Source organism: Caretta caretta, chromosome 2 (assembly GCF_965140235.1).
Source record: "Caretta caretta isolate rCarCar2 chromosome 2, rCarCar1.hap1, whole genome shotgun sequence".
In the NCBI taxonomy this organism is placed as follows: Eukaryota; Metazoa; Chordata; order Testudines; family Cheloniidae; genus Caretta; species Caretta caretta.
The window spans coordinates 190,116,968-190,141,354 of NC_134207.1; the positions used below are offsets into that span (position 1 = coordinate 190,116,968).

A 24,387-nucleotide genomic window follows, 5' to 3' on the forward strand; every position below is an offset into this window, starting at 1 on the left:
GGTTTTCTCTTTCCATTATATATTCAGGCCTCCAAGTCCATGGTCAGGTAGGCCATGTCTACACTACCACTTATGTCAGCAAAACTTATGTCGCTCAGGGGTGTGAATATTCCACCCCTCTGAGTGACATAAATTATGCCAACATAAGTGGCAGTGTGCACAGCGCTATGTCGGCGTGAGAGCTTCTCCCCCACTGACATGGCTACCGCCGCTTGTTGGGAGTGGTTTAATTATGTTGACGGGAGAGCTGCATCGGTACAGCTGTGCCAGTGTAAGCAATGTAGAATAGACGCAGCCTTTCTGTGCTGTCCCATATTCTTCATCTAGCATGCCCAGGACAATTTAGTGCAACGTGTGTCAACTCCTAACACAGCTGATGGTGAACGCTCAGTAAACAATACATTTTGACTGTGGCACCAATGGTTGATGGAATTAGTGTCCTGAGCATTCCATGGCTGGATAGCAGGCAACAGTCTACTGGCCCATCAGAGAATTCAGAAAGGTAATATATTATTGGGATATAATGGAACACTGATTTGGAAGGTACAAGTTACAGCAGAGGAATTGTTTATCATTCTCTTTTGGATCATGAGAATAAGCCGTGTTTAATTTCTGCTTGCAAGGCTGACAGGGAAATAGGACAAGAAAACTTTGCATACACTATAATTTTTCCTAACTCTTTTTGGTATGCAAAAATATATTTGCGCTGCTTCATACAGTATTTTCCTAAAGAAAAACTGTAGAAGAATGTAAGGCTTAGACAGACTTCTCTGTGAAATTTTGGCATTTTAAATCTGTTTCCACTTTCCCATTTTCTTGCAGTTATTAAAAAAGCCAGAGAGCTGTTGAGCTTTCCAGCCCACAAAACCATTTCCCCTCTCTCTCCCTCCCGTGCCATTCATTTCTAGCCATTCTTTTTATAACCAAACACAACCATTTAATATGTTGCAAACATCAAGACTGATCTATATTTCTCACTCTGCTGAGTTTGGTTTATGTTCTTTTATCAGCTGCCAGGAAGCTATTGTTTCAGAAAAAAGATCCTGTTTTGCAGGTGCAACTTTTCCCTGCAATTAATAGCCTACAGATTTCTAACAACTTGATGTATGTTCCGTTACCTCCAGAGTTTAACTCCCAAAAGAGGAGGCTGAGTTGAGCAGCTGTCACAGGACAGGGTTCCCTCACCCTGAATTCCTTACTGCAAACAATTCTCACACAGAACTCGTGGCAAGTTCAACACCAAATGCTTTATTTACAGTGTGAAATAACAGGACAAGTTCCCCAAAGCTCAAGGTTCTTACATTCTCCCTGTTGTCAGTTGGCATGCATGTGTGTCTTCTCTCCGTGCGCTGGACCAGCTCTGTGCAGCTAGCTGGCCCAGCAGACCTAGATAGCACTACCCAGAAAAACCACAGACTTGGTTCGGGGGCAAAGGCACTCGGCCATGTTTATTGCCTACGAAGCATGGGCCTAGCTCCCTGGATCCATGTCTACAGGTACGCTAACACATGTATGCCCGTGACAATGGTCTCAGATGAGTCAGCAGCAGGACTTTCTGCTGCTCCCTCGGCTGGACAAAGGTGCCCCTTCTTTGATACATTGATACAAATAAATTACATATTACACTCTTATTACACTCCAGATGTATTACCAACATGTTACCAACACTACCCCTTGTACCTGCTGGTTCAAACAAAACATCCCCACCCATCATTCTGTCCTCCTATCCTTGTCTTTACTGTGGGTCGGTGTGTTCCTGTACCATCTCCGAGGATTTTGTTTATACCATAACTCTACATTGGGGTATACCTGTACTAGCCTTCTGGGATGTGTTTACATGAATACTCAGTGCCCAGTACTTCTTAGGAGCATCTGTGTTTTAGCAATGCCAGCCATGTTTTTGCCAAGTTCAGGTACTGGACACTGAATTTGTAAGCAGGCATTTGCTTTATGACAGGGCTTGACTTTGGCTCATAGCATTGCCTGCCTTTGCTAACTGTGGTTCAGGCCTCAGGTCTTGCACCAGGCCCTGTGCTCCAGGTCTCTCTCTCTCTCTCTCTCTTTCTCTCTCTCTCTCCCCTACACTCCTAGGCGTAGGGTGGTGTGGGGAGAAGAGATCTTTCTTACCTTTTTGAGACTCTTGGCTTCTCAGGTCTTCCCTTGCAGCCTACCCCTCTCCTCTCTTCCTATCTCTCTTTTAGCTGTCCTCAGCTGATGAGATGAGCCACCTGGTTAATTGGTTAATCATTTAGTCTTTAGCCAATTATTTCCCTAATTTGCCCCATGTAAGGATGCTTACTAAGTGGTGAGTCAGCCTAAGATTATTCACACTCTGTCACAGCCCCTTTAAAGAAAGTTAGCCCTTAAAGGTATAAGTAATTGAATGTTTTAATTTCATGCATAAAACTGAATTCTAAATAATTTAATGTAACGCAATAGTCAAGGGGAAAGGATTATTTTAAAGAGATAGTCACTGGTTAATAGAATAGACCTGTTTGCTGCAATTCTGGTTAACAGAAGGTCGGTCATATCCCTCAACAGAAATGTGCACAATCTTTTATTCCCCTGTTTATCCAAACCCTCTTTTTCATGGCAATTTAAGAAGGCTTCCTGCCCTGTGATAAAAATAGGGTAGAAGCATAGCTGTACATTAACCTCCCCCTGCCATAAAGGTAGTTGATTATATTATGAAAAAAAACACTAACTTTTAAAATTCCTGGTAATTTTAGATCCTTTTATTCTTATTTTGTTGTAAAGCTGTTTTTGTCATCAATTCCCATGAATGAAAAGGGTCGAAGTAAAACAAGGCACATCAACCCCATGTAAATAACCAAGACACTCTCCTGTAGTTGCCTTCCTCCCAGAGTTTTCCTTGTGGTCTTTGCATATAGGAACTGGTTCTTGAAAGAGGACATACCTCATTCTCTGCCCTCTTCGAACCATCTTCTGAATTATATTTCCTGAGGAAATCGCACTGACACTTTGTTCATTGGCCAACATCCAGAGAACAAACCCTTATTATATTGGATTCCATGTTGAAGTGGATGCTTATCGAACAGCAGTATTTAGAATTTCTGTGGAGTTGGTTTCAGAGGAACAGCCGTGTTAGTCTGTATTCGCAAAAAGAAAAGGAGTACTTGTGGCACCTTAGAGACTAACCAATTTATTTGAGCATGAGCTTTCGTGAGCTACAGCTCACTTCATCAGATGCATACCGTGGAAACTGCAGCAGACTTTATATATACACAGAGAATATGAAACAATACCTCCTCCCACCCCACTGTCCTGCTGGTAACAGCTTATCTAAAGTAATCAACAGGTGGGCCATTTCCAGCACAAATCCAGGTTTTCTCACCCTCCACCCCCCCACACAAATTCACTCTCCTGCTGGTGCTAGCCCATCCAAAGTGACATTGGTAGCATTCACTGCACAGAGAATGAAAATGCCACAATGCCACACAGAAAAATGCTGCAATGCCACACAAAAAATAGCTACTGGGACTGGTAACTGTACAGTTCTTAAGGGCAAACACCATAAAATAACTGATTCATTCCACAACATTTTAAGTTAAAAGGAGGATGAAACTTTTACTGGCTACATTTCTAATGCACTTTACAAACCAATGGAGATATCATGCTCTGCAGTGGATGGGGTGTATGTGGAGCTCACCCGTTCTAATTTATCACCATGAAGAGCTGGACACGGTTTGCAGAGGTAGATTGCAATGTCTTTTTGGAAAAAGGTATAAAGATATTTCCGAAATTTTTCACCAGCGAAGGCATAGATCAGGGGGTTGACACAACAGTGGAACATTGCAATCGCTTCTGTCACTTGGATTGCTAGCTCCAACTGACTGCTGCTCTTACAGTTATTTAGGGAAAATGAATCTTGAAAAGTGTACAGGAGAACAATGATGTTGTATGGTGCCCAGAAGAGAAAATAAACAATCATTAGGATAAAAATAAGCCTGACTGCCTTGTGTTTTTTCTCATTCCTACGTCTCAGTAATATTTTTATAATTTCTATGTAGCAGAAGATCATAATGACAAATGGAATGACAAGTCCCAGGGTGTTCATCTTTAAAATCAGGAATTGCTTCCATTCTTTTTCATAATTTGATGGATAATGAGAGCTGCAAGTCCAGTGAGGACCTTCCTTTTGAACACTATGAAATATTAACCCTGGAAGAGAGGCTAATATTGCAACACCCCAAACGACAACACTTGTGATGATGCCATAGGTAACTGTCCTAGCTTTTAAAGCAAACACTGCATGGACAATGGCCAGATATCTATCTATTGTCAAAAGTATTATGAAAAACATTCCACTGTAGAAGCCAGCATAATAGACCCCTGAAAGAATTTTACACATTGCATTTCCAAAATCCCACTCGTGTCCTGCGTAGTAAGCCCAAAATGGCAGGGAAAGAATAAAAAGCAAATCGGAAATTGCCAGATTCAGCAGATAGATGTCAGTCATGCTTCTCAGCCTCTTGTATTTTATCAGGATCAGCACAACTAGTGCATTGCCCACCAGGCCAAATATCAGCACCAAGGAGTACAGCGGTGGCAGAAACTGGGATGCAAATTGTTTGACGTCATTTGAACATGGTGCTGCATCATCCTGTTCATAGTAATACGTTGTTGTCTGTGTCTCCATCTCCAGTTCACTAGTAGAAGTGTTCATTTTGCCCTGGCCTAAGAATGAAGAAATGGATGATTATTTACAGAGTACTGTATAGAATCACAGTGAAACACAGGAATGAAACACATTGTATGGTATAATCATATGTTCATACAAGCCATTAAAATGTACTGTGCATGTTGATTTTCACTTCAGAATACCCTTTGCTGTAAGCAGGCAGGATAACAACTGCTGATGTTAAGATGTAAAAACAAAATTGCAGATCACGTTAACAAATAATATAGAATTAACTTACTCTTTAAACTTGCTAAATATTGTTTCCCACTTGTACTATGTATGAGAAGTGTTTGTCTTCATTAAACCATGTGGCATCATAACACAGGTGAAAACTAATTGCTGACCGACTAATAGCAGAGGCAACTAGTTCAGAGCTGGGATGCTAGGAAGGGGGAGTAAGTGGTTTTCAGAAGTGTTTGAATGAACCAAAAAGAGACCAACAGAAAAGAAGAGAAAACAGTTAATATTTTTCAGCTTTCTGAACCACATTCAGATGTCACTAGCCCACACCAAAGCAATAAGCCATGAGTGTGTGCGCATTGGTAGGCTCTGGGTGCAGAACATCTAAGTAGCATTCCACAGGCAAAAATTTGCAAAATATTATTTGTTGAAAATTATTTGTCTACTTCTAATGCTTATTCTTTCAACAAGTTCTTAAATTTCTCACATAAAAGACTTCTCTGTACTTCCGTGTTCGGTTTCCATTGGTTCAGGAAAAAATAAGGGCCTGGCAGGGTCCATTTATCCCACTATGGCAATATAAAATGGCCTTAATATCAATGTACATTTATACCTAATTTTAGGGCACTTTATAGTACCAGAGTGGATTAAAGGGGCCCTTGTGTAAATGAGAATAAGACCTATACTCTTTAGTTAAGAAAATTCTTCCTCTTTGTCTTTAAGGACTTATTTTCATTTATACCCAGGCCACTTTAAACTGCTAAATTCATGCAAAGGAGCCTTGAAGAAAGTGAGTATAAATATAATCTATTTTTTACTTTAAGGATCTTTTACATCATCAGAGCAATGTCAGGTGGCCTTTCTGTAAATGAGAATCAGGCTCTCTTTTTGTTCTTGTTTTTGTGATAATCTCCTTGTATACAACAAACAGCTGATTTACCTGTTAACTGGGAAAATGTGGAAAAAGGAAAGTGGACAACCAGAACCTATGCTGTGGGATGAAATGGCAAGTTTCACCTCTCTTGCAGTTCAGATCAAATCAAAACAATGAAAAATGTTTATATGTAGACTTTTAATGAAAACCGATCACTGTTCTCTACCATCCAAGGAATATTCATCATGTTGTGATCGGCTGCTAACCTGCAAGAGAATTCACAATATGTAAATTGATACTCAAACTCCTCCCTGAATGACATCTAATTATTTAAAGGAGTACTTGTGGCACCTTAGAGACTAACCAATTTATTTGAGCATAAGCTTTCGTGAAGTGGACTGTAGCTCACGAAAGCTTATGCTCAAATAAATTGGTTGGTCTCTAAGGTGCCACAAGTACTCCTTTTCTTTTTGCAAATACAGACTAACACGGCTGTTACTCTGAAACCCATCTAATTATTTAGAAACCATAATATTTTCTGTGCCATATTCTTGTATTTTAAATCTTTTGTTTAAAAAAATACTCTTACAATGTCCATTTTGAATGTATCCATAGTTAGAATTGATAATCTTGTTCTAATTACTGGATTCTGCTGACTAGATTAAAATGATCCAGTTGATTCAAGATTTTATTTCCTCTTATTGCAATGGCCTTTTGCCTGAACTCTAACGTGTTATTTCTTCAATATCAGAAATGTCTGTTCTCTGGGGTGTGAAAGTTGGTTGGAGTTAATGATTTAATAGATCTTTTCCATCAGTAACATCAGAGCTAGGGGAGCTATTAGCAGCTGTTTGCAAATTATCTGTGAACAAGTTTTGCTATTTAAATATGCTTGTTATTGAAAAATTTTCAAAGGTTTTATACAAAATATTTCAGCCTATGGATTTCTCATGAATTATTCACTATGAGTATAGCTTTGAAGATTCATTATTTATAATTAAGTATTTGTACTGTGCAATTGATCACCTAAATCACATGATATTGTTTCCTCTCCTTGCTCAGATAATTGCAACTTTTATAAACAGGAGGGTTTGACTAATTCCTTTCCAGTGTGTACTGTGGTGTGGATGCATCTGCACGAGTTTCTGCGAACATTCTTGCAAACCAAATAACTCACACCAATGTTTACAGAAAACATTAAAAGGGTGCAAATACTGAGGAGTCTTTCATGGTTGAGCAAAGGCTACACACATTCTTGCCTTATAGCAGCACTCTTGGAAACTGTAGCATTTTGAACAACTGTAATATATTTGAAAAAGGACAGACGTTTTGGGTGTGATGTTTGCCACCTCCTCTGCAATGACAGTTTCAGTGGAGGAGCAAAGCACACAAAACTCTTGGTGGTGATAGGTGATACTGCACAGATCTTTTGTTGTGTTTTTCCTGGCTAAGTTGGGATTCAGCTTTGTGACTGTACAGTGTTTCAGGAGGTGCTTTGCTGCCCAGTTCCCCAGTGACATTATGGCACCATCTGCGTGCATCAAGAGGAACTCTTCATTCAGTGCTTAATTCATGTCCCTCTCTCGCTGATGGTTAAATATTGTACAGCCTCTGGTTTGCTTGGCCTGTTTAACCAAAAATATATTACTTGCAGATAAATCCCACATTAAAAGAACATTAAGGCTGCAAAGTCTTGCACTGTAAAGTCAGGAAATGCCAGAATGAAGGTTGCCTGTTAGTTAATGCACTCAGAGCCCTAAGGTAGGTTTGTGACATACTGGGACACAATCCAGACTAATGAGTAGCTGTGTCACCTCACTCCTGCCTGCAACCTGGGATGCCCTTTTCAATACCTTGCTACTGTAGCCACTGAAACTGGACTGCTCACAAACAGCCACCAGCATGTAAGTTACTCAGAGGTATGTCTGTTTCTGCTGCAGCCAGTCAGCCACACCTTGGATCTTACCAGCTTTAAAGATTATCCCAGGCTGGCCCCAAAACACTCCCAGTCCCAGATTTCCCCCCAGAAATGTATGTCCTATACTGCCCAGTGCTCTCCAGTACAACTATATTGAGCCAATTATTCCTCTAAGGGAATAATATCCCAATTTATTACCTTAAATAGTTATCCAGACACATCAATTTAAACACATTGGATTAGATAAAACAGTAAAACAAATGTATGAACTACAAAGAGAGAGATTTTAAGTGAGTACAAGTAATAAGGCATAAAACTCAGAAATGGTTACAAGAAAAATAAAGATAAAATGCTTACTGGTATCTACTTAAGAAACTATAATATACTTATCATTTAATATGTGGCTCCATGTTTTATTTATTGTGCACCATCCAAGCCCTGCAGTGAATACATAATTAATAATTTCCTAAGACTTTTTATGGTGCTCATCACTTGACAATCTGAGTGCCTTGTAAACATCAGTAAGTTTATCTTCAAAACAGCCCTTTGAGGTAAAGGATATTATCCTCATTTTACAGAGGAGGAACTGAGACATAAAAAGATTAAGATAAAAAATGTCCACTAATTTTGTGTGCCGAATTTGAGATCTTTAGGGTTGATTTTTCAGACCATCTAGCTTTATGTAACACTTCAAAGCACAGTTCCCATTGACTTCAGTTGAAGTTGTGAGTGCTTAGCACTTCTACAGATCAGACCCTAGGGTCTCAAACTGGGTGCCCAGAAAAAAAGGAACACACAATTAGTGACCTCTTGTGAAAAGTTTGGTTTATGTCATTTGTCAAGAGTCCCATAAGAACTCTGTGGCAGAACTGCCTGTAAGATATAATCAGAAGAACATTGTGAACATGCTTTTGTTCTGAATATGTCATTTCATTTCAGATGCTCCAGTGGTTCCTATTCTCATGATGCTTTACAACTGATGTTCATAATGTGAAATCCAGGATTGTTCTGTATGTAAGTCCAATGGACCCATTCAGGCTTCTTCATCCAGAGCTAGCCTACCATTCAAGAATAAGAAATCTGAGTTTTCATGAGTCTTAGTTCCTGAGCATGCTGATAAGATGAGTTTCCAGGGGCTCCATAACTGTGCTCACAGCTAAGTGGTTTTTGAGGGCCCTTTATGACTAAATTTGCTAATAGGGTGAGTTTTCAGAGTGCCCTGTGCCTGAGCTTGCTAATAGGAGTTTTCAGGGTCCCCTATATCTGAATTTGCTGTCAAGGGAAAAGGGTAAATTTTGAAGGGTAAATTTTGGGTAAAAGGGTAAATTTTGTCTGAGGAAGGGATTCACTAGTAGTAGGTGCTTTTCAAAGATTTGTGCCAAACACTGCTCAGTGGTCAAAAGTTATGGCATGCCCCTACCCCCCAAATTAGTATGCTCCAACATTTTCTTATCTATCTATTTTTTTTTAAAAGAATTCCTTTGCCCCTTTGGTTTTCCCCACAACCAGCTGCAGTGATAATGAGAATGCGGGACAATCACCTCAAATGTCTCACTCCTCAATCTGCATTCATGGATGGCTGATGAGTTTCAAAGGGTTGGATGAATCTGCAAACATTCACCAGACTGAGATAACAGGTGGGAATAAGTTTTGAGACCCCACCTTTGTAGCTGAGGGGCTTCTACTGCTTCCAAGTAGAAATGCAGGATTGCGTGATCCAGAGCACTGAATGACACATTAAGAGACTTAAGGTTCTGAGCCGGAGCCTAGTGAAGTCAATAGGAGCCTGTCCATTAACTTCAGTGAACTATATACTTCCACTAAATGAAGAGGGGATACTTCTCTTGTAGCTTTTTGTGCTAAACTCTACCATAATCCATAACTGTTTTCCCACAATTGCAGCAGAATCAGACTCTCTTCTTCTCAATATGTGAAGAGGCTAATAACTGGCAGTCTCATGTAGCTTTTCTCTTATGACCTACTGTAATATCCCACATAGCACAAAAATCTAACAGCAAACAAACCAACAAAAACTGACATATGAAATGTTCTGCTTTTAGACTGCTGGTGTCAAAATTTGTTGTATGCAGTGTTCTTGTAGCTAAGTTAGTCCAGGATATTAGAGTGACAGACCTGAAGAAGAGCTTTGGGTTAGCTCAAAAGCTTGTCTGTCTCACCAACAGAAGTTGGTCCAATAAAATATATTACCTCATCCATCTTGTATCAAAATTTAGTAGAAGTGTTCGCTAATTCAGAATCCAATTTTGTCTGTCTCAGCATTTTATTGTACTTTGTGTACAGTCACTCTTACTTTAAAGTTGTCTACAAAAGAGACTGTACTGAGGCATGCAGGATAACCAGAGCCTGCCAGCCATGAAAAGAGATAAACCATTGAGAAGTGAAGGAGAAGGGGGAAAGATCAAATACTTGGTAGAAAGTTCCATCCCCCAACACCAATCTTAAAATCTGGGTGGAAAATTTCACTATGTGAAGACCCTGTTTAGTAGGGATGATAATGTCCATCTCTGAGGGACGTTTTGTGTTTAGAGATAGCTCTGTTGTGAGAACGTGTGGGTGACAGTTCCCCTTCTCTGGATCATGTAACCTTCATATGGTGGAGATTCAGAGGGTAAGTTTTCTGAGGAAATTTTGACAAAAGCAGAGCTCTAGTATCAAGATCCTTCTCATAAGAACATAAGAACGGCCATACTGGGTCAGACCAAAGGTCCATCTAGCCCAGTATTCTGTCTTCTGACAGTGGCCAATGTCAGGTGCCCCGGGGGAATGAACAGAACCAGTAATCATCAAGTGATCCATTCCCTGTCGCTCATTCCCAGCTTCTGGAAAACAGACCCTAGGGACACCACCCTTGCCCATCCTGGCTAATAGCCATTGATGGAGCTATCCTCCATGAATTTGTCTAGTTCTTTTTTGAACCCTGTTGTAGTCTTGGCCTTCACAACATCCTCTGGCAAAGAGTTCCACAGGTTGACTATACATTGTGTGAAGAAATACTTCCTTTTGTTTGTTTTAAACCTGCTGCCTATTAATTTCATTTGGTGACCCCTGGTTCTTGTGTTATGAGAAGGAATAAATAACACTTCCTTATTTAATTTTTCCACACCACTTAAGATTTTATAGACCTCAATCATATCCCCTCTTAGTCATCTCTTTTCCAAGCTGAAAAGTTCCAGTCTTATTAATCTCTCCTCATACGGAAGCCGTTCCATACCCCTAATCATTTTTGTTTCCCTTTTCTCTCAAACACTATCTCCAAGGCTAAATCACAACTGCTTCTATCTTATGGGCAAATCAAGTGTGGGTGAGTAGACAAGCACATGCAATAAAGCAGTGGTTTTCAACCTGTGGTCCGCAGACTATGTCTAAGATTTTCCTCCATTTGAAATTTTTAGGGGTCTGCAAATGAAAAAAGGTTGAAAACCTCTGCGATAAAGTATCAACTTTTTGCAATTAGTATAAAACTAGAAATGTATTCTCTAAAAGACCAGCAGGAAATTCATTCCTCTCATCCACACAGAGATTCCTAGTTAAGAATGATTCCAAGGAGTAGGATCTTCTATACAATTTGCAAAGGAAATCACTATTTGCATGTATTTTTTAAGAAATTGAGTCTAATAATTATTTCTGCTTGTGTATATTCAGAGCAGAAGAGTGTTCAGCTCTTGAAAAGAGGTCTGTCTGCTTCTCACTTAACAGTAACCCAGGGATATTTTAGGCATCTTTAGGAAATGCTGCCTGCAGAATGATCCCCAAAGAAACCCACATTTCGCACAGTAGGTTCCCATAGGCTTTTTGGGGGATGGTTCTACAGAGGACAGCTATCTTCTTGGCTTCTTCCCCTCCTGCTCTCCACCCACCTGCTGAAACTGGGGAAGCTTGCAGGGTACTTTTTGCTGTGGGAGTAAAGTGTGGATTATGTTGTTGTTGTTCATCTTCCCACAGGCCTTCCATACATACAGGCCAGTTTTGCTGGGTATTGTTGCAGTTTCTGGCCTGTCTGTGCACATGGTGGGTGACTAGATGGTTTAGACTTCAATTTAATTAAAGCTTCAGACTTTAGCCCTGGTCTACACTATGAGTTTAGGTCGAATTTAGCAGCATTAGATCGATTTAACCCTGCACCTGTCCACACGACAAAGCCATTTTTGTCAACTTAAAGGGCTCTTAAAATCGATTTCTGTACTCCTCCCCGATGAGGGGATTAGCACCGAAATTGACATCGCCAGGTCGAATTTGGGGTAGTGTGGAGGCAATTCAACAGTATTGGCCTTGGGGAGCTATCCCAGAGTGCTCCATTGTGACCGCTTTGGACAGCACTTTCAACTCAGATGCACTAGCCAGGTACACAGGAAAAGCACCGGGAACTTTTGAATTTCATTTCCTGTTTGGCCAGCGTGGCGAGGTCATCAGCAGAGGTGACCATGCAGAGCTCATCAGCACAGGTGACCATGCAGTCCCAGAATCGCAAAAGAGCTCCAGCATGGACCAAACGGGAGGTATTGGATCTGATCGCTGTATGGGGAGACGAATCTGTGCAATCAGAACTCTGTTCCAAAAGATGAAATGCCAAAATATTTGAAAAAATCTCCAAGGGCATGAAGGACAGAGGCTATAACAGGTACCTGCAGCAGTGCCATGTGAAACTTAAGGAGCTCAGGCAAGCCTACCAAAAATCCAAAGAGGCAAACAGCTGCTCCGGGTCAGACCCCCAGACATGCCACTTCTATGATGAGCTGCATGCCATTCTAGGTGGTGCCCCTACCACTACCCCACCCCTGTACGTGGACTCCTGCAAGGGGAGAGTCGCACGCAACGGGGATGAGGATTTTGGGGAAGAGGAAGATGATGATGAGGAGGAGGATGAAACCGTTCTTCCCAACAGCCAGGAACTGTTTATCATCCTGGAGCCAATACCCTCCCAACGCTCCCAAGGTGGGCTCCCAGACCTTGAAGGCAGAGACGGTACCTCTGGTGAGTGTACCTTTGTAAATATAACACATGGTTTAAAAGCAAACATGTTTAATGATTAATTTGCCCTGAAGACTTGGGATGCATTTGTGGCCAGTACAGCTACTGGAAAAGTCTGTTAACGTGTCTGGGGATGGAGCGGAAATCCTCCAGGGACATCTCAGTGAAGCTCTCCTGGATGTACTCCCAAAGCCTTTGCAAAAGGTTTCTGGGGAAGACAGCCTTATTCTATCTTCCATGGTAGGACACTTTACTACGCCAGGCCAGTAGCACATAGTCTGGAATCATTGCATAACAAAGCATGGCAGCATATGGTCCCAGTGTTTGCTGGCATTCAAGCAACATCCATTCTTTATCTCTCTGTGTTATCCTCAGGAAAGTTTCAGAGGAACAGCCGTGTTAGTCTGTATTCGCAAAAAGAAAAGGAGTACTTGTGGCACCTTAGAGACTAACCAATTTATTTGAGCATGAGCTTTCGTGAGCCACAGCTCACTTCATCAGAAAATGATATCATTCATGGTCACCTGGTTGAAATAGGGACATTTTATTAAGGGGACAATCAGAGATGGCCATTCCTGCTGGGCTGTTTGCCTGTGGCTGAAAAGAAATCATGCCCACTGTTAGCCATGTGGTGGGGGGAGGGGTGAAGCGATCATCCCAGAGAATTGGTGCTGGGAGGGACCTTGTACCGAAAGCACATGTGCTATGTAATGTTAACAGCTTGGTTCACCGTGAAAGAGTCTACCCATTATTCTCTAAAATGTGTCTTTTTAAATACTACTCTCCCTTTTTTTCCTCCCATAGCTTCAAATGTTTCAATGCTCCCCCATCATCTCCATCCCAGAGGCTAGCACAGATAAGAAGGCGAAAAAAATGCACTTGTGATTAAATGTTCTCTGAGCTCATGAAGTCCTCCCGCACTGAAAGAGCTAAGCAGAATGTGTGGAGGCAAGCAATGTCAGAGTCCAGGAAAGCACAAAATGAATGCAAGGACAGGAGGGACGCATGAGAGGAGAGGTGGCGGGAGCAACAGGAGAGGTGGTGGCAGCATGATGAGAGGAGGCAGGATGCAATGCTGAGGCTACTGGAGGATCAAATGGATATGCTCCGGCATATGGTTGACCTGCAGGAAAGGCAGCAGGAGCACAGACCGCCACTGCAGCCCCTGTGTAACCAACTGCCCTACTCCCCAAGTTCCATATCCTCCTCACCCAGACACCCAAGAATGTGGGGGGGGGCCCTCCAGGCACCGAACCACTCCACCCCCTGGCATTCAAGAAGTTTTGAAGTGCAGTGTGGCCTTATCCTTCCCTTCTCTCCTCCTCTACTACCCCACACAGTGCATCCCTCCTCCCCCACCCCTTCTGGGCTACCTTGGCAGTTATCCCCCTATTTGTGTGAGAAATTAATAAAGAATGCATGAATTTGAAACAACAATGACTTTATTGCCTCTGCAAGCGGTGATCAAAGGCAGGAGGGGAGGGCGGTTGGCTTACAAGGAAGTAGAGTGAACCAAGGGGGCAGGTTTTCATCAAGGAGAAACAAACAGAACTGTCACACTGTAGCCTGGCCAGTCATGAAACTGGTTTTCAAGCTTCTCTGATGTGCAGCATGCCCTGCTGTGCTCTTCTAACCACCCTGGTGTCTGGCTGCGCGTAATCAGCAGCCAGGTGATTTGCCTCAACCTCCCACCTTGCCATAAATGTCTCCCCCTTACTCTCACAGATATTGTGGAGCGCACAGCAAGCAGTAATAATAATGGGAATATTGGTTTCGCTGAGGTCTAACCAAGTCAGTAAACTGCACCAGCGCGCTTTTAAACGTCCAAATGCACATTCTACCACCATTCTGCACTTGCTCAGCCTGTAGTTGAACAGCTCCTGACTACTGTCCAGGCTGCCTGAGTATGGCTTCATGAGCCATGGCATTAAGGGGTAGGCTGGGTCCCCAAGGATAACTATAGGCATTTCAACATCCCCAACGGTTATTTTCTGGTCTGGAAAGTAAGTCCCTTCCTGTAGCTGTTCAAACAGACCAGAGTTCCTGAAGATGCGAGCATCATGTACCTTCCCCAGCCATCCCACGTTGATGTTGGTGAAACGTCCCTTGTGATCCACCAGTGCTTGCAGCACCATTGAAAAGTACCCCTTTCGGTTTATGTACTGGCTGCCAAGGTGGTCCAGTCCCAAGATAGGGATATGCGTTCAGTCTATTGCCCCACCACAGTTAGGGAACCCCATTGCAGCAAACCCATCCACTATGACCTGCACATTTCCCAGAGTCACTACCCTTGATAGCAGCACCTCAGTGATTGCGTTGGCTACTTGGATCACAGCAGCCCCCACAGTAGATTTGCCCGCTCTAAATTGATTCCCGACTGACCGGTAGCTGTCTGGCATTGCAAGCTTCCAGAGAGCTATCGCCACTCGCTTGTGAACTGTGAGGGCTGCTCTTATCTTGGTATTCCTGCACTTCAGGGCAGGGGAAAGCAAGTCACAAAGTTCCATGAAAGTGCCCTTACGCATGCGAAAGTTTTGCAGCCACTGGGAATTGTCCCAGACCTGCAACATTATGGGGTCCCACCAGTCTGTGCTTGTTTGCTGAGCCCAGAATTGGCATTCCATGGCATGAGCCTGCCCCATTGCCACCAGGATGTCCAAGTTGCCGGGGCCCGTACTTTGAGAGAAGTCTGTGTCCATGTCCTCATCACTCTCGTCACTATGCTGCTGTCGCCTCCTCACCTGCTTTTGCAGGTTCTGGTTCTGCACATACTGCAGGATAATGAATGAGGTGTTTACAATGCTCATAACTGCCGTGGTGATCTGAGTGGGCTCCATGCTTGCTGTAGTATGCATCTGCAGGAGAGCAGAGTTGCAGCGGAAGCGGTGGCTGACAACGGATGCCATGAGAATAGATATTTATAGAGAATGACAAGAGGACCTGAGAGGTGGATTCATGACAGCAGGAGAGCAGAGTGGCAGTGGAAGCAGTGGTTCAATGACGATGGTTAGCAGTCCTACTGCACCATCTGCTAAAAGCAGTATGGCGGTCGCACGGAAAAAAGGCGCAAAATGATTGTCTGCCATTGCTTTCACGGAGGGAGGGGCGACTGACGACATATACCCAAAACAACCCGCAACTATGTTTTTGCCCCATCATGCGTTGGGAGCTTAACCCAGAATTCCAATGGGCAGCAGAGAGTGTGGGAACTGTGGGATCGCTACGCACAGTGCAACACTCCAAAAGTCGACGCTTGCCTCGGTACTGTGGACGCACTCCACCGATCTAATGCACTTAGTGGGGACACACACAATCGACTGCATAAAATCACTTCCTAAAAAAATCAACTTCTATAAATTTGACCTAATTTCATAGTGTAGACATACCCTTAGAGAAGGGGTGCTGTCACCAGCTCTTACCCCTTCAAGGCCTGGAAACATCCTTGCACTCAGCATTTTCAGAAGTTTCAGAAGCTACAACTCTGTAGTTTGGCTTTCACTGTGTCTACTTCCAATTGATTTGTCATCTTGTCATGTGGAATTCATTAACAAAAATACTCTTTCAGCATCTTCTTCGCTACATGAAATAGAAAGTATGTAAGAACCTAGGGTTTTTTTCTCAAATTCTTGAAGTTTCTGCTTCCAGTTGGGTTTGTCATCTTGAAAATCAAAGTATTTCTCTTCAGTACTTGTGCAGTCTAGAAACTCAGGAGACAAAATGACTTTAGATTGTACAAAATTCTTCACATAACTCATCCATGTCAGTAACTTTATCAGTTTTGCATGCTTCAGCTTCAGTAAATTTTTCAAAGGAACACTTTTGCCAATAAGACAGTTTCTTGTGCACATTGTTTTCACTGAGGTTATATCTGTTTTGTAAATAATTTTGAGCTAGCTGATAAAAAAAGCAGAACCCCTGTTTCTCACTTCCTTCATTCACTTTCACTGAGATTCTTTAGTTTGAAAGTCACAACATAACACAAATGTTTTCATTTATTCTGCATTCTAGTTTCTTGTCTACACTAGATATCAATTTGAACAATGACGTTACTGTGAAGGAGTTTGACTTCAGAGCTTTAGTAGTGTCTGTGAATATTTTTAGAGCACGGCTCAAGAAGAAACAGTACAGTTCAGCAATTTCATTCCAAAACTATCCCATATTACTCTAGGACATTCATCTGTCTCCAAAGATAGAAAGTGACTTGTAAGCTCTTTCCAACACATTGCTACTGAGTTAATAGCAAGTACAAGTGACAGCCAACGTGTGACTACATGACATAGAATTTTACTGTGTTCTACCCCAGCAAATTCACAAAACTCTTTAAGCTGATGAATTCTTAGTGAGTGAATGCTAAAATGGCTGTAAACTTTTAAAACTAGGTTTTGTACATCAATGTTGAGTTTGGTTACTGCACATCTTGTGCTGTTGTGTGTGAAGACCTAAACAATGGACAGCAAGAAGATCATGGTTTTTCTCTTTCTATTTTTGTAAAACACTGTTAAATGTAGAAAAATTAACACTTGTGCTGTCTGTTTGGTATAGCATGGTATGGTGCTGTATGACTAGCAGATATTTCCCAAGTTGTTCATTTGGAGAAGCAAGAGGGGCTCAGAATTGCAGCTCTGACTGACTCAGTTATGTCATCACAGCTCATTGCTCAAGGAGCATGCTACGTTTGAAACTAAGTTGATTTAAATCTCCAAAGGTGGTTTGTTCAAAACCTCCTCACAGGAGTCAGTGAGAGTGAATGTTGCAAAACTACAAGAGAACGAGCCATATCAGAGGGTGGAGTTTCCCTCATCAGCAGTGCTAGCTCACAGAACAAAAACACACACCCAAGTTTTCCTTCCCTTTTCAGGGTCCAAATACAAGGCTTTCCCTTGCCAATGGATAAACAGGTAAAAAAAGTGGAGGCCCCCCCCTTTAACAGGCTATGGTGTTCTTTGATTTAAGCTGCAATGTTCACATGACTGGTGATTTGGATGAGGTCTAGTGGTGGGGGAAGAATTTACCTTTAGCAACTCTTAATTGTTATTGTGGTTAAGTCTGTCAAGGGTAGCTAGAGCTTTGCACAGATACAGTTTCAGATGCAGTTTGTGTAAGCTCCAAATCTAAATGAAATCAAATACTGAGCCACCCTCTTCGCAGGCATTGGAAGGGAGTTGCTTATTGGTTCCTCCCAGCAGGCATGGCTCAATATCTCTGCCCTGGATTTAACAGAGTAACTCTCTGGGCAGAAGGAACACTGAGACTCTCCGCAGGGAAACCCCTAGTACCTCAGTCCTGACCTGCAGCATGTCCTGCTGTTCTACTCCTGGGTTCCCTTACAGCTCTGCCACTGCCCATTAATCCCGACCTGTAGCTCGTACTGCTACTCCAAAACTGTACCTCTCCTGAAGAGCCTGCCAGTTGTGCCAGCCAACCTTGGAGAGAAAGCAAGGGTTCACCCTTCTCTTGCTCTATTTGAGTTATCAACTAAGTCACACACTTTGTATCTTATGTAGGCCAAGCATGTTCACCCACTAAGGGCTCCACACATCACTCCATTCACCACCCTGAAATTCCTCGTGTGCCACCCTCCCATCCCCAGGGCTGACTGTAAGTGTTTTGTTGCTCAGGGAGATAAATGTTTTCAGTGCCTCTACACAAGGCACACATGCAGTCATACAAATCTTGTTTGTTTGGCACCTCCAAATGTTGGTGCCCAGGATGGCTGCCTTGACCATCTACCCCTAAAGCTGGCCCTGCCCATCCCCCTCTATTTCCAGGACTCCCTACAGCTCCCCAAATTTCCCTCTGCCAAGGGTTCTATGTGCCCCCCTTCTCCCTTCCCTCTCTTTCACACCTTCCTACCCACCAGGGGTTCTGTGTGCCATGCCACCTTCCCACAGACAAGGTCCTTCAATCCCCCCATCAGGGGTTCTGTGCCCCCAATCTTCCCTTTTTCAAATACCCCCTTCACTCCCATGCTACAGGCCCTGTCTGCCCCCCATTCTCGTCCTTAAATCCAATGCTAGGGGATTATGGGACTCCTTCCCCTCCCATACCAGGGACTATGTGCACTCCCCTATTTCCCTCTCCCTCCACTCCATTATTTGTCTTCTTTTTGTCTGTGAGAGGACAAGTAGAGATGAGATATTGTTTTATTCAGAAAGTGTTAATGGGTGTCCACCAACCAGTTGTTTGGTCTACAGCCAGTTGCAGAAGTGCTTGAAGCCATGGATCTGCTAAACAGCAGGGGTTCCATGTGTCCCTCATTCCGCCCCCCCCCCCCACAGCCCTTTCAGTTTTCTGATTTTCCCAAAAACCAACAGAGAGCTCTGACCATTGATGCCTAGAACATTCCCTGAAATTTTGCAAGTGATCAGATGTGGAGCTCAAAAGTTATAGTGTTACAGACAGAATGCTTTTAAGTTGAGTATAATGCCAATAAAACCCAAGGAAATGGAGTAAGTGTGAACTACATTCTGTTCAGAAATTATTACTCCATTTTCTAAGGTATAATCCTTATAATCCAATAAGCCCAAAGGCAAGTCTTCCCCTTCCTAGAATTTAGTAAACACAACACAGTCTTTTCTAGAGGTCAATCTTCCTTTGGATAATACTGGCCTCTTCCTTCCTATACATGACAGCTGAGCCCTGAACACTGAGACCCAGCTGCATCTGCTCTCAAATCACTTACCTCTTGCCAGTATGGTTCCATATCCCTAAAGATTTGTCAGGAAAATGATAGGTTTGGCCCTACCTGGATGAAACCTGGCTTTGCTCTCTGGGGACTTCCAAGACCCAGATGCTTTATATTCCTCACTAAAAGCAAAATGACATTCTTGCAAAAATTGCAAGTTCCTGAGCCTTTTTTGCTGCTAAATACAAATAGTTGATTTAAAGGATCACAATCAAAAGATCATGTTTGTCCTTACATTGTAGCTTCCCATTTAAAAAAGTGGAACATTAACTATCAGTATAGCAAGACCACACAATATTAATTCCACACACAGACAAGATGCTAGCTGTAACCGACCTTCCAAAAATGCATTGTTTTGGCATCAATGTGTCCTATATTCTCAACATATTCAGAAAAACACATGTATAATACTTTTTTCCCTGTAGCAGAGGTGCCCATGAAAGCATTGTACAAACATTGATGAATTAAGCTTCACAATACAGTGGAACTTCAGAGTTACAAACACATCGGGAATGGAGGTTGTTCGTAACTCTGAACAAAACGTTACAGTTGTTCTTTCAAAAATTTACATCTGAACATTGACTTAATACAGCTTTGAAACTTTACTATGCAGAAGAAAAATGGTGCTTTTAATCATCTTAATTTAAATGAAACAAGTACAGAAACAGTTTCCTTACCTTGTCAAATCTTTTTTTTAAAACTTTCCCTTTTTTAGTAGTTTATGTTTAACACAGAACTGTACTGTGTTGTTTGCTGCTTTTTTGTCTCTGCTGCTGCTTGATTGTGTACTTCCAGTTCCAAATGAGGTGCGTCGTTGACCAGTCAGCTCGTAACTCTGGTTTTCGTAACTCTGAGGTTCTACTGTAGCACAGTGAATAAGAGAAACCAGGGCACAAAGAGATGAAGTGAATTCCTCAAGGTCACCAAGCAAGTCTGTGACAGAGGTGGTAATAGGACTCAGCACTCCAGAGGCCAGTCCTGTGCTTTAATTACTTGGCTCTACTTCCTCCCATATGACTGATTCAAAGAAAATCAGATTGAGCAATTCAAACAGGCTAGAGAATTTAACAGCTCCTGCAGTCACAACCCTTTCAGAGTGGGATGATATATATAAAAAGTGGGATAATGCTCTATACCAGAGATTTGCTATCCTGGGGTTCACAGCCAGATGTCAGAGGGTCATGACCACCCTGCCCTTCCTATTTTGCTAAATGGGGAAGGTGGGTCTCAGTACCAAAAAGGAGGCAAACCACTGCTCTATCCTATATAACTACAACTGATAATTTACAATGGAATTGCACATGATAATGAAAGCAGGGCTTACACCAAGTGTTTGTACTGCAAGTTCCAGTGCAGTTTTTCTGGACCACTCCTGCCACAGATTTTAATTCTCTCTAAGCAGTAGAAAGCCTCTTTACATGTGGTGATAAGATGTTAAGTGGTACAGCTTCAGCATAGTGCAATAGGAGTTGCAAGCTCAGCTCATGGCATGCAATAAAACTGACACCCTCTAGATCAGATATGAAGGGTTTTATGCTTAATGTGCTCGTGTTCTTAGATGAAGCCATCTTCAAATCAAAGTTTTCCAGAAACGGTTTCAAAACCAAAATCCGGAGTTGTTTTTAATATAATGTTTGTCAGAGATTTTTCAACAAGACTGCTCCTGTTTGTCCTGATAGCTTTGGTCAGCATCTCATTCCACTGCATTCCCAACTAGCTCAATCCCTATCTTGTTTCCTACCCGGTTTCCTGCTCAAATGGTTCTGAAAGACTGCATCCCTTGCTTCATTACACCATCATTCATGTTAATTCTTAATCATTTACTATACCTTTTCATACATGAGGGAGAGAGAGAAAGAAAAAGAGAGAGAGAGAGAGAAGATAGTCACTGATTTACCAAGCTTCTTATGGAAGATAACTGTGTCTCTGTTTTTGTGACCAGTAGGGTGATTAACCCTGTCTACTTCTTCAGAAACTAGGAAACATGGAGCTTCCTGTGTCAAGAGAACTCTGCTGCATCTCAGATGTTTTGTAAGCATTATTACAATAAGTGAAGGAGCAGTTCTTCTTTTCTAAAAATGGACCTTCAACAACCAGTTCCATCTAGAACTTAATGGAGACCTTACAGTGCTGAATTTTGAGAGTGCATCCTGCAGATACACTAGCCCAGATACTGTGCCACGACTGGATTGTGAACAGTCAGACTTAGTAGACAGAGCATGAGTCAGGCCAAGTTGGGTACCAGAGGGTCAGATACCGAGACAGGCCAGAGGACAAACCAAGAGTCAGGTATCAGGAGGCAGGCAGGGTCAGAAGCCAGAGTCTGGGATCTTTCACACAGAGGGTCTGAAGCAAGGCAGTCTGCACTGTTGCTCAGACAACTCTCTATCATGGCTTCCTGGCTTATGAACCAGTGCCAGCCAATCAGGGGGCTGCAAGAAGCTGCCACTCAGGTCCAGCTGAGCATTACTTCCTGCTGGGCCCAGCCTCACAGGGTCCTCCCACGGGAGCCTAGCTTAAGTCTTTTGAGGTGATGTTGAGGTGTCAGTGGCCCATGGTCCCCAGTTCTAGTCCTGTAGGTTCTTATATCAACTTCTCCTTCAGGTCCCTCTTTGGGGTGGTGCAAGTCCAGGCGTGTCTGGGTGAGCCTTGTGAAATTCCTCCACCAGGTCAGGGGTGTGAATATGTAAGGCAGGCTCCCATGCATGCTTTTCAGGGCTATAAACTTCCCAGTCCATCAGATAATACAGGTGGCCATGTACCCATCAGGATTTGAGGGTGACATGCACTTTATATTCCTTTTAATGGCCCTGGATTTCAACTGGTGGAGGTGGTCATGTGGTTCAGTCAGGGAAGGGGTTCTCTGTGTAAGGCTTCAGAAGGGAAACATGGAAAACTCTGTATTTTGAGAGATGGGGGAAGCTTGAGTTTCAATGTAATCGAGTTATTCTGCCGGCATATCGGGAAGAATCCCAGGAACTCATGGTCCAATTTGCAGCAAGGTTTCTTGGTCTGTAGGTGTTTGGCAGAGAACCATACCTACTGTAAATACTGGAGCTTCTTTTCACCAACAGTTCACATGCCTCTTGTAGGCCTTCTTAGCCTCTAAGTGGTTCTTGAGTTCTTACTGAACCAGAGCCAATCAGTGATGGTGGGGTCTGAGGAGGCCATTGGTAATGCTGGTTGAAAACAGGGGTGGAAGCTGTAATTAGCAAAGAAGGGGTTCCTACCTGTAGAGGCATGGTTGGAGTTATTGTAGGAAAACTCTGAGTGTAGCAGAAGCATGGACCAGTTGTCTTGATGATAATTTATAAAGCATCTCAAGTACTGTTCCAATACTTGGTTCACTCATTCTGTTTGTCCATATGTTTGGGGGTGGTATGCAGTGGAGGTGAATATCCAGATGTCCAGTAGACTGAATGCTTCACACCAGAAGTGAGAGATGAATTGTGGGCTTCACTTGGAAACTATGTGGTCTGGGAGTCCCTGGAGCTGGATCATGTTGTGCAGTAGCAGTTGGGCAGTAGTCTCGGCAGAAGGGAGCTGGTTGCAGGGGATGAAGCAGGCCATTTTGATCAGGCAGTCCACAACTGGCAAGACTAGGGTGTAGCCATAAGACGGTGGGAGCTCCACAATAAATTCTAGGCTAATAGCAGACCAAGGCCTAGTCAAAGTCTCCAGGGTACTAAGATGCCAAGGGGTCTGGTTCAGGGTGTCAGTATGGACACATCACTCACAGGAATCCACGTATGCTTGGACCTCAGCCCACATGCAGGGCCACCAGAAATAACTGGCAACCATGCAGGGGGTCTTCTGGCAGACAAAGTGCCCTGCCAATGGAGCACCATAATACAACCATAGGATCTCCAGGGGTGCTTGGGGGCACATATATGTGCTCAAAGTACGTTACACCATCCCACACGAAACAAAGGGGCTGTATCCCTAGGGCAAGTGGGTCTTCCTTTGAGGCAGACTGGAAGAGGGAGAGCAGGTCTCACTGGATTGTGGCACTGGCAAAGTTACCAGGCTTGAGGAGGTAGGGGTCTCAGAAGCTGGTTCTTCAATTCCCTGGTGGTATTTCCCCTTCCACAATAGAGAATCGGCTTTCCCATTTTGCGTTCCTGAGTTGTAGGTAATCATGAATTCGAACCAAGAAAATAAAAAGACTTACCTTAGCTACCTCTAGTTCAATGCTCAGGCCTTGCAGAAATACCCGAGGTTCTTATGATCGGTGAAGACCAGTACTGGGTGTCGAGCCCCCTCCAGGCGATGATGCCATTCTTTAAATGCAGTTTTTATGGCAAGCAGCTCCTTGTCCAGTATATCATGGTTTATCTCCATGGGGGTAAGCTTCCAGGAATAAAATGCACATGGGTGCAGAACTGACTGGGGTCTGAGTTACTGTGAGAGTACTGCTCCTAGGACCACAGTGGGCATATCTGCTTCCACTATAAATGGATGATTTGGGTCAGGGTGTGCCAGGATCAGTTCTGTGGTGAAGGTGGCCCCTAGCTGGTCAAAAGCGAGCTGGTCTTTGTATGACCAAGCAAATCAGATGGCTTTGTGCAGGAGGGAATTCAGCGGGGTTAGTAATTGAGAGAAGTTGGTGATTAATCTCCTATAAAAATTTGCAAAGGATGGACATGGGGTACAGTCTGTCACAAGACCTTAGCATAGAAGGCTAATGCGGGGACGTCAGACCACCCTTCCCTTCCTTCTTTCATTCAAGCAGCCAAGAGGCAATGCACAGGGCGAGGTCAATGAAGGTCCCAAGACAGGTAGGGTTTTCAACACGAGCTAACTTGTCGTTTGCCTCAACACTGAGCCCCCAGTGGAACTGGTAAAATTGGGCTGCCTCATTACACTCAGCATCAGCTACAAGCCATCGGAAGTGGATGGCATAGGAGGTGGATGGCCCTTGCCCCAGTGAAGCTTCCAGAGGGCAGCATCTACAGAGGAGATGCAGATCATCAAAGATGGTCACAAAGGGTTGTAGGAAGGCATCCTAGTCCGAAAGCACTGGGCTGTTCTGCTCCAAT

At 43.1% G+C, this 24,387-nt stretch overlaps 1 protein-coding gene across 1 annotated transcript; it reads right to left on the reverse strand.

Moving 5' to 3' along the window:
- Positions 1 to 1,263: 1,263 nt before the first annotated feature.
- On the reverse strand, positions 1,264 to 20,313 carry LOC125631719 (C-C chemokine receptor type 5). Its single transcript, XM_048838815.2, has 2 exons — positions 20,026 to 20,313; positions 1,264 to 4,698 (listed from the first exon to the last, which is right to left on the reverse strand). The coding sequence occupies exon 2, from the start codon at positions 4,685 to 4,687 to the stop codon at positions 3,614 to 3,616; it is 1,074 nt and encodes a 357-aa protein (XP_048694772.2). The 5' UTR covers positions 4,688 to 4,698; positions 20,026 to 20,313; the 3' UTR covers positions 1,264 to 3,613.
- Between the last annotated feature and the right edge of the window lie 4,074 nt (positions 20,314 to 24,387).

What these genes read in the sequence shown, in the direction of transcription:
- LOC125631719 (XM_048838815.2), bottom strand. Translation starts at nt 4,687, where the DNA reads ATGAACACTTCTACTAGTGAACTGGAGATGGAGACACAGACAACAACG.